Below are 11,489 nucleotides of genomic sequence, written 5' to 3' on the forward strand. Positions count from 1 at the left end.
GATAGCTGGATCTTAAGGTAGTTCTGTTTTTAATTTTTTGAGGAAATCTCCATACTTTATTACATAATATCTATAAAAGCAACATATAATTTTAAGTGGCAGATTAAACTTGTGCTGTCTGCCAAAATACACTCACGTACATGGACACAGATGTGCATATGCACACACATGCACACACACATGCACACATGCATACCCACACACAACACTAAAGGGAATCTTTTTAGTTGTGTAGAAACCCACAAAGACAAAGATGACAACAATGACAAAATTTTGGAAACTGGGAAGTTTATGGACAAGTGATACCTTACTTAGGAGACTGGAAAGTTGACATATAGGTCCAGAAACATCCTGGTTCACTCTGCCTGACACCCCCAGAAAGGCCCAGAAATTGAAGGTGCCAGATACCGCTGGAAGTAGAGGTGCTGCAGACAGGAAAATCAGTTACAGATATGTTTTAAAAGTAACCAGATCCTTGGCTCATTCCTTCACCCCCATCTCTCCCCTACCATCACACAAAACCAGGGGTTCCCTCTGTGAAGAGATTGAATGAAAGCCTTTCTGGTCTTGGGGACATTAGACATCATGGAGGATGAATTTTCTACTATAAATAGGGATATATATATTTTAAGTCTGCCTACTTAAAAATGTATGCCATCTTCTTCCGTTCAGCGCCAAGAACATGCCACAGGTAGGAGCTGATCAGAGAACTCCTCATTGGAGAAACTAACCAATGAAAAGAAAAATCTAGATACTGCCAGTGGTAGTAGGCTAAGTAATGGCCACCCAAACATATCAGGTTCTAATCCCAGGAACCTATAATTGTTACCTTATAAGGAAAAAAGAGTCCTTGTAGATGTGTTAAGTTGAAGATCTTGAGGTGGGATGGTCACCCTAGATTATCTGGGTGGGCCCTAAATGTCATTACAAGGGTCCTCATAAGAAGCAGGTAGAGGGAGATTCCATATACAGAGAGGAGGAGGCAGTGTAAACACAGAGGTGGAAGACATGTGACCACAAGTCAAAGAATTCTGGAAGACTCAAGAAGCCAGAAGAGGCAAGGAATAGATTTTCCTCTAGAGCCTCTGGAGGAAGTGTGGCTCTGCAAACACCTTGATTTTATCCACCTTAATTTTATCCCAGGATACTGTACTGATTTCAGATGTCTGGCCTTCAGAGCAGTGAAAAAATAAACTTCTGTTGTTTTAAGCCACCAAGTTTGTGGCAGTTTGTTACAGAAGCTACAGGAAACGGATATACCCAGTGAAACATGCAAGCCAGTTGCCCCCCAACGGACAAGATCTGTAAAAGCTTCCCAATGGATTTGCAATGTCACAGTCATAAAATATGAACAGCCAGCCAAGAACCAACAAATGCTTGAAAAACGATTCTAATCTGAAGGAAAAATCATATAAAGAGGAACTTTGAGGAAGAAAAATACAGAAAGCTTAGGAAAACTTCTAAAAACTGTAATAACCTCTGAAAGATAAATTATTGCCACCATAATGTAAGGACAAAGTAGTATTTCAAACACAGTTTTTAGAGAAAAAAAAAGTTCTTAGAAATAAGAATAGGAGAGAGCCCTTAAAGAGATGGAGCATTAGTCTCTTGAAGCTTGTGTGAGCTGCACACAGGAACATCAGGTCAGGTGATCAAGGTCAAGCAGTGATAGATCATGTTCATAGCATGTGCCCTTGATCTGATGTGATGAAAGTGACATATAACCCCTGTGGTCTTTCTCCCCACACCCAACAACTCCAGTCTAATCATAAGGAAAGCAGAAAAATCCCAACTGGACATGCTACTAAAGCCCTGACCAATACTCCTCAAAACTGTCAAAATCATCAAAAACAAGGTTTTTGCCAGAGAAGCTGCCAAAGTCAAGAGTAGCCTAAGGAAACATGACAACTACATATGTTGTGATATTCTAATGGAGTCCTGGAACAAGAAAAGTAAATTCAGCAAAAGCTAAGGAAATCTGAATAAACCTATAAGTTTTAGTTAATAATGATGCCTTAATAGTGGCTCATTAATTGTAACAAATGTACCATATGAATATAAGATGCTAAAAATAGGGAAACTGAATGTGGAGTATATGGGAACTCTGTGCATTATCTGCATCATTTATTTACAATCTAAAATGGTGATCAAGAAATGTATATTTTAACATGATGATAGATATGTAAAAGTAACAGAAAGTTTGGAAGAAAGAGTTGAATAAATTTTCTAGAAAATAAACTAAAAGTAGAGGGGATACATAGGAAAGAAAGGGGAAAAAATTAGGAGGATTAGACCATTAGGTCCAATTAGCTGACAAATAGGAATCCCAGAAAGAATGTACAGAAGAAATGAAGGGAATAAAAACATCAAAGAAATAATTCAAGAAGATTTTCCAGAACAGAAAGACATACACTTCCAGAATGAACGCATCCAGCAAGTGCCAAGTGCAGTGGATCAAAAGAACCACACAAAAGCATGTCATCATGAAATTTCAGACCAATGGTGATCAAGATTCTGTAAGCTTCTCAGGAGAAAAATAAAATAACCATGGTAAAAAATGGTCAGAGATAAAAACAGAGAATCCAAATGGCATTGAATTTCTCAGCAGCAACACAGGAAATCAAGAAGACAATGGACAGAAGTCCTCCAAATTGTGAAAGCCTGTGTCAAGATAACATCACAAGATGGAGGAGCCATAATGATCGGAGCCCCCTTTCTGACCCATGTTGGACTATGTGAGCAGAATCCTTTGTTGTTTTAAGTCACTGAGATCTGACTTTCCCAAACCCAGTGGATCTCAGTGTGATCCTCAGATCAGCAGCACCAGCAGCACCCGGGACATGATGGAATGCTGGAAACACAAGTTCTTAGCCCCACCTCAGGCCTAATGGAACAGGAACTCGAGGGGTGAGGCCCAGTAATGGGTTTTAAGGAGCCCTCCAGGTGATTCCCCCCACACCAGGTTGTGGATAGTAAGTTAGGTAATTAGGTAATTGTCCTGAACACATGTCTATCATATGACCCAGCAATTCTACTTCCAAGTGTCTACATTAGACAGAGGTTGACAACAATGGACTTGGGCAAGGATGTTCATTTGCAACACTGCTTATAATAGAGAAAAAAGCACAAAGCAACCTAAGTATCCCTCAAATGGGGGATGGAATGAACTGTGGTTTACTGATGTCCTGGAAAACTACTTAGCAATATAAATGAACACGCTAAATCTACATGTAATCAACTTGGATAAATCTCTACCCAGCCTTTAGTGAAAGAAAGACAAGTTCCAGAAAGGGATGGGATGTCATAATATATAATTTTACAATACAAAAATCAAGTCTGTATTACAGGTTCTTTACTGGTTATGCTTTTTACACATTGTAACTTCTAACTTCTTTCTAACTCCAATGGGGAAAGGGGAGGGGGAAGGAGGTGGGGGTGGAGGAGTGAGACTGAGTGTATCTACTACATTTCTTCCAAAAGAAAAGGAGACAGGCACAAATAAGAGTTTAACATCTAGGTACATAAGTATCAATTAAATTACATTTCTTTCTTAGAGGAATTATTAAATTATTTCCAATTAGGAAATAACCTTAAAGACATAGGTAAATTGCATAACCTCAGATACTGATGAGTGCCATGGAAACAAAAAGCAGAGGATCAAGAGTGTAGGGGTGGAAGGCCCAAGGGAGGAAACTGTTTAATACAGTTTTGTGTAGAGAAGGCTCCGTGGGGGAGGTGACGGTCCAACGCCTGGATGGCAAAAAGATGGAAAGACCTGAAAGACTTTCCAGACTGAGGGGAAAGTCAAGTATAAAAGGTCAATGGCAGCAACAAGATGAACTTGTTTGAAGAAAGAAAACGAGTCTTCAAAGCCAGAGTTAGTGAGCATGGGGGTCAGTGGTAGTTGAGATAGAAGGGCCGGCAGAGGCAAGACATGGAGGGCCAGGGGAACCAGGTTAGGGCATGTGGGCTTTATTTAGTGCACAATGGGATGCCCCTGAAAGGTTGGAACCAGAGTTTGATGGGATCTTTAAATATATATATATACACACACACACACACACACACACACACACACACATATATTACTGGCTGCCAATGAAAAGAGACGAGAGTGGGATGGGATAGGTGAAGATGGGGAAATCCTGCCCACTTCTAGATAAGAGAACGGAGGGGCCAGGCTTAGTGGTGGCAGGGAAAGCCATTTACAGTGGTGGGACTCAAGCTCTGTCTTGAGGGTGGTTGATAGGACTAACAAAAATGGGCTGTGGAGCGGGAGGTGTGGAAAAGTGAGATCAAGGACAACTCCTAGCTGGCTGCCACTAGAGAGAACGGAGGAGATGGGCTGGGTGTGGACGGAGCTCTTAAACAAGTCCAGTGTGAGATGCCTGTAAGACAGGCCAGTGGAGATGCTGAGTGGGCTTCTGATCTGTGAGTCTGAAGCTCCCAGGAGAACTACAAGAGACAGTGGAATCAGCTGGCTGGGTATTTGAATACAACATTGTAATCTTTTTTTTTGTTTCTTGAAGTATAGTTGACACCTAAAGTACAGTGCAGTGGTTGGACAAGTCTGCATGCTGTGCTGCGCTAACCATAAGCATCGCTACCATGTGTTGCTGTACAGCGTTAGTACAACCGTACTGTTGACTACTCCCTCTGCTTTCATCCCCCTGACTCACTCATTCCATAACCGGAAACCATACAGCCCTGGTTCCCCTTTTTCCAAAATCAGTGTTCTACCCTCTACTACATCTCAAGACAGTTTTCCAGGGTATGAACAAGGGAAAATAAAATGTAACTTTAAAAGACTGCTAAGCACAGCACAATTCATGATTTTAAAACGTTTTCATCAGATTATCTTCATTGATTCACATTTTTTAAAATAATTTAATCAGCAAGCACTTAACCTGTTTCTATAATTTCAGGCAGAGCAAGTTTAATGCCAAGAGGAGGAGAGTGGGATTTTCTTTAATACTTGTTTTTATTTGACTTTGAATGCTTTAGTGCAAAGCGGTGGGTCCTATTGCTCCTTCTAAGACAGGCTTATAGGTGATTAAAGAACCATCTGGCACACAAAATATAGATTTACTTGATCTGTAGGGTTGCTAGATAAAATAAAAGTTTACCAGTTAAAATTGAATTTCAGATGAACAGTGCATAATTTTTTAGTACAAGTACATCCCATGCAATATTTGCGATGTACTTATATTCTAAAAGTTTTTCTTAAAAAAATAAAAATAAAAGTTTTCTTGTTTGTCTGGAACAAATTTAACTGGATGTCCTGTATGGTTATTCACTAAATCTGACAACTCTCCTTACCTGAAATTATCAAAGCTCTATGACCAACACTACTTCTTGCTCCTTTGAACTCCAAACCAAGAAAATAAACATCTATTTACCATCTCCATGCTGGTTCTCTCAAAGGATACTACAATCTATTTCTCTAGCTATGTAGACAGGCAGAAAACAGCTGGAACTCTTGAGGCCTTGCTGCCAGGCTTTTGCATGATTTTGCTTATTTTGTTTTGCCTCGGAGGAAGACAAACCACCAAACAGAGAAAAATAATTATATATGTACCAGGCAATTTGTAGGTAGCAGAGCTGAGAGATCTAATAATGTATTCCAGTCTGTCTCAGATTAATTGTATAATAACCTCTGCTTCAGCCTTCTCACCTGAAAAATATGGAAAATATCTTTGCTCGATGCTCCTCACAAGAGACTTTAAAATTTTGCTGAGCTGATGTACTTTTTGTTCCTTCGGAGATGGAGGAGGTGTAGTTCTCTACAGTTTTTGATAGAATATTTATTAACATTCAAAAACTACAACCAAAGACAAAAACAAAAATAGGCATTTTTTTTTGCTAAAAAAGCTAATAACGAAATTAAAGGTTTAAAATAAAAATTTGTCAGAATATGAAAGGCGATTCTGAAACTTGATAGCATCATTTTAAAGCTCATTTAAAACAAATAATAAATGAGAATTCAACTATATTTCTTTAAAAAGAGAAAAATCAAAAAAGTGCCTACCAGATATTAAAACATAAACACACAAAATATAACACAGAATGGTGTCAATGCAAGAAGCAGATGGAAGTGAATAGAGAGCCCGGAAACCTGTTTTTATTCACAAGTCAATAGTAAGGGGAAAAGTATTCTATGAATAGTATTAGAAGAGTGACTGTTTGCAAAACAATTCAGTTTAGAACCCTTACTTCACACCATACACCAAACTAAGTTCTCAGATCCAGCTGGAGAGGAGGAACAAATACAACTTAGAAGAAAACAGCAAACACTCATCTAATCTTTGGTGAAGGGAGGATTGCATAATCTATATGGGAGGAAATCACAAAATTTTTAAAAAATAGATTTGACTACTTGGTAGAATTAGAAAGCAATTGATAGAAGTATTTCAATTTTGGATAAAGGTTAACATCTCTGATAAAGTATGTCTGAAAATCAAAAAGAAACTTGATAAATACCCAAACAATATGTAGATACAAATGGGCAAAAGATACACAATTGATAGAGAAAACAAGGAAGTGAATTAATAAGTACTTGAGAAAACACTCAACCGTGTTAATTATCAAGTCAATAAAGATGATTTAAAAGATTCTACCATTTTTTACAATAAAATCCATAAAAGTTCTCATTTTTTAGAATAGTCAATGTTGATGAGAGTGTCTGATGCACAATGCTGGCTGCTTGACATGTTTGGAGTGTGGAAGTGGACATTATGTGCCAAGAATTTTTCGGTGTTTACATTCTTTTGATCTAGTAATTCAATTAGAATTATCCTAGATTATCTAGATTATCCTAATCCTAAATTTGAAGAATTTGTCCTAAGGAAATTGTCCTTTTAAAAAACACATCACAGATTTGAAAGATATTCATTACAGTTTTTAAATAATTTTAAAATTGAAGACAATATGGAAATGATAAGGCAAATTGTGGCACAACTACTCAATGAAATGTTTTATGGCCATTTCAGATGTTTCTATGAGCACAGAAAATGCTTATGCTATAATTGAAATTGCAAAAACAGTCAAGGTTCAAAATTGCTTTTGAAATATAACTGCAATTATGTAAAAGAAATCGAAGTACAGAAACTTGACTGGAACAAAAAAATAACATGCTAACAAGGGTTATCTTTTTATGGAGCATCACATGTGGCTACTTTCTCATTCTTTTTTGTTTTTTTTTTTTCTCCATATTAAGAATTCTCAATTGTGGAAAGATATGTAATAGAATTTAAATTTTACATCTGTGTGTATGTGTGTCCCTGTATGAGTATATATCCGTGTGTGTGCATACTTGTGTATACGTGTGCCCATATGATATCTTCTGTCCTGTGCGCAGGTCCTTTGGAGTGCTGCTGTGGGAAATATTTTCTCTTGGATACATGCCATACCCTAGCAAAAGCAACCAGGAAGTTCTGGAGTTCGTCACCAGCGGAGGACGGATGGACCCACCTAAGAACTGTCCTGGGCCTGTGTATGACACTTTTAGGAACATTTCTACAAGTTGATAGGGACAATTTTCCTTTTCAAAAAATACTGCAGCCACATATGCTTTTTTTGTTTTAAGGTGCAGGGGTTGACCTCTTTTAAAACACCCCAGGATAGGGTTGTGTCTGTGACTTCTGTGAGGCGAGTTAGTCTTCCAAGTCCTCAAAAGCAGTAATGTCACATCTGTAAAGTTATCTACTGTCTGGCTGGAGACTGTGGACTCACCAGGCTCACACTCCTCAACACCTCCTAGGAATCTGTGTCCCAGACTCCACCCCTGCTGCCCAACACCATCTGTCTTAAGTCTCCTTTAAATATTCCCATTCCCTGCATTTTCTGCTGTCCTGCCTGGCATCACTCACCTCCTTCGCACAAGCAAGGCAGATGGGAAATATAATTAGAATATTCTTCCCCAGAGGTGACTTTAATTCAGAAAAGGAAGGAGAGGAGCCAGATTTCACGTAAACAGCAGAATGTCTGTTGATGAGCTTTGGTGTTCTAGTACCTTTACACCTGGGCACGATTCCTTGGCCCATCAGCAGAGGGCAGCAGATGCCAACCACATGGGACCTAGATAAGTTGTCACTCGAAGACTGCCTCCTCTGGTCCCCCTTAGAAAAATGCTGGGAAAAGTGTATGCATCCCTGTTCTCCTAGTTTTAATTAGCGTATTTACTCTTCTTTTAGATACCGGATAATGACCCAGTGCTGGCAACATCAGCCTGAAGATAGGCCCAACTTTGCCATAATTTTGGAGAGGATTGAATACTGTACCCAGGTATAAACATTTTCCCCTTTGAACCAGCATTTATATGGAAAAGATGGCAAATATCAAACTGTGAAATGAAAGTTAAGCCAGCCAGAAAATGTGAGTTATAATCACATTTATATGTGAGGATGATTGCTTATCTATAGTAAGACAACTGGTCCCTCGGTTTGCCCATTTTGTAAATAAACGCTAATTACTACCTCGTCCTTTGCCAACAACATGACACAGCTGCAGAACATCCAATACCATTAAGGAATCAGTTCAAATCACAAGGTTTAAACTAAATGCCTCCTGGGTAGGTAATGGTTTTTTAGACAAAACTGGAGCTTCAGAGAAATATGGGAAACGTGCTCTCAAATAGCTTATGGTGTGGCTAGAGAGAAAATAATGTGAAATAATTAATTGTATATAATTGTTAAATGGGAGGTTCAATGATAAATATTAGAGGGATTCAAGGAAGGAACAAAGTAAACTGGAGAAATTTTAACATTATCAATAGCATTAGTACAGCATCTAAATACACAGATCACTTTTCATCTACTTCATTGTGTCCTCGGGGAGATACATAAACTATCCCCCTTTTCCAGATGAGTTGAGGCTTAGAGAGGTTTTCCAAGCCTCACGGTTTCCTAGCAGTACCACTGGTCCCTATGCAGATCCTTCTCCCATTTCCTTCAGAAATAACTCGAAATTCTCCCTTTCTACACCATTTTAGCAGACCCTGCCTCCTACCTCAAGAGAGGAGAGGCTGAGAATTCATTACCCTCTTGTCTATGCATGGACGCCCGTTCTCACCATCTTCCCCACCAGTCAGTGGAGGGGGCCGTCCCCTCCCTCAGAGGAGCCCCTGCACCTGCACCACCAGCTTCCCCGGGGACCCTCCCTCCACAGGCAGGATCTCCTCTCCACACATCAGCCTCTCTCCCTCCCTTGGCTCTCATTCTGCCAGGATATCTAACTCCAGAGAGTATTTCAGAAGTCGGGCCAGGCACCACTACCTCCCCAAATCGCCTCATCCTGGTTGTGACTGAAGCCAAATACGTGTTCAAGCCACATCATTCATTCCTAGCACTCCCGCCCTGCTCTTCCAGCAACTTCAGCTCAGAAGTGCGGAGATGGGCCTTTATCTAGACGGACTTCATTTATCAAGTTATGTAGGGTTCTTTCAGAAAACTTGCTCTTCAGTGAATGGCATCTTAGCTTGTTATGTTGTAATTCTAATAGAATATACCCACTTAAATACATATACTTTGGAGTCATTTTTCTCCCAAAGTAGATAACGTCCCTCTTAAAAGCAGGTAATTCTGTACAAGCATATTTCGAATGAGTCTCCATAGAGATTAATAATTAACAGGGAAGGAACTAAAGAATAAGAGAAGCAGAAGGTATTTTTATTCTTATACTCTTTACTGATGAATACTGGACCAAAGTGCTCTTCTGCTACACCGACGCAATGGTTTTCCCAATTTGCATAAAATATTAAAGAATTAAATTCCCCCAAGCTTGAGTTTCCTTCCACAGATTTTCTTCATATCTCTGGCAACTGCTTCTGCTTTTCTATATATCCATTGCTGTAAGAATGATCTAGCACAAAGTTGGTTTTGTAAGTGGTTTTCCTCATAGCACTGCAGTACTTCCTGGACTTCACAAAGGGCCTGGTCAGGTCCAGACCAGATAAAGAACCACTGTGTTCTGTGTTTTCCGCACACAGAACGATACGATGATGTAACACAGCAAACATGATAATCAAGTGTAGCCCATCCAAATATGAAAATGGAAGGTAGCTAGGAAGAGAAGAGAGAAACCTTGTGAGCCAACAGTGTATGTCTCTCCTCCCCTCCCCTCGTCCCTCATGTGTACACACACGCCGACCTGAAGTCAAACACCCAGATTTTTCTTTTCAGTGGCAGGGAGTTTATTGGGAACAGACTGGGATAAGTTTTTTCAAAGTGATTTATAATCTTTTTAAATCCATGAATCTGTCAGATTTTCCCAAAGGTGGTTCCCTGCAAAGTCTTCCCTGATCCCACTCCCCCAAGCCAGGCAGTTGGTTGGCTGCATCCCAGCACCTGGCACCTCTAGACGAGTGCTTCCCCTCCACGTCCTTTAAGGATGAGGATGATTTCCTATTCATCTCCTATTCCCTGGTGCCTCTGAATTAAAATATCCCCAATCAACACTGAATGGTCTCCTCATGTGTAAAATCAGTTTGGATGAGACCATCAGTAAGGTAGCTTCCAGATCCAGCAGCTTTGGTCTGTGATTCAACATCTTAATCCGTTCGTTTCTCCTGCCTGTAGGACCCAGATGTGATCAACACTGCTTTGCCCGTAGAGTATGGCCCACTCATGGAAGAGGAGGAGAAGGTGCCCATGAGGCCCCAAGACCCTGAGGGAATTCCTCCTCTACTAGTCTCTCCTCCACAAGCTAAACGGGAGGAAGGGCCAGATCCAGCTGCCCCGCCTCCCCTGCCTTCCACTTCCTCCGGCAAAGCTGCCAAGAAGCCCACGGCCGCGGAGCTCTCCGTTCGAGCCACTAGAGGACCAGCTGTGGAAGGAGGACACGTGAACATGGCATTCTCGCAGTCCAACCCACCGTCAGAGCTGCACAAAGTCCAGGGATCCAGAAACAAACCGACCAGCCTATGGAACCCAACTTACGGCTCATGGTTTACAGAGAAACCCACCAAAAAGAACAATCCTCCAGCAAAGGAGCAGCACCACGACAGGGGCAACCTGGGGCGTGAGGGAAGCTGTACTGTCCCACCTAACGTTGCAACTGGCCGACTCCCAGGTGCCTCTCTGCTCCTAGAACCATCCTCGCTGACTGCCAACATGAAGGAAGTGCCTCTGTTCAGGCTGCGTCACTTCCCGTGTGGCAACGTCAACTATGGCTACCAGCAACAGGGCTTACCCTTAGAGGGCACCGCTGCGCCCGGAAGCAGCCATTACGAGGACGCCATTGTGAAAAACCCACCTGGGCCCTGAGCCCCCTGGCACTCTGTTTCTCTTCCTTGGGAGCCCCGAGCCCACGGAGGAGGGACAGGTAATTGCTCCTCCACAACCAGAGACCAAATGTCACTTTTCATTTTGTGCCAACTTGTTTTGAAGTGCCACATAAACAGCTCTATTTTCAAAATGCTTTAGAAAACAAGGTTTTGAGCATGGGTTCATCTTACTGTTTCAAAAGAAGAAAATATCATCCAGACAAGTGAT

General features: G+C 40.8%; 1 protein-coding gene across 1 annotated transcript in view; it reads left to right on the forward strand.

The window, feature by feature from the left end:
* Positions 1-11,261, forward strand: part of ALK (ALK receptor tyrosine kinase) — a 677,634-nt gene extending 666,373 nt beyond the window's left edge. Inside the window, exons 27-29 of the mRNA XM_041756066.1 lie at positions 7,358-7,492; positions 8,193-8,283; positions 10,575-11,261. Of these exons, the coding sequence (XP_041612000.1) occupies positions 7,358-7,492; positions 8,193-8,283; positions 10,575-11,261 (913 nt within the window). The remainder of the gene's footprint in view (positions 1-7,357; positions 7,493-8,192; positions 8,284-10,574) is intronic.
* Positions 11,262-11,489: the final 228 nt, after the last annotated feature.

The sequence above is a fragment of the Vulpes lagopus genome, chromosome 5 (genome assembly GCF_018345385.1).
Source record: "Vulpes lagopus strain Blue_001 chromosome 5, ASM1834538v1, whole genome shotgun sequence".
NCBI classification, from domain to species: Eukaryota; Metazoa; Chordata; class Mammalia; order Carnivora; family Canidae; genus Vulpes; species Vulpes lagopus.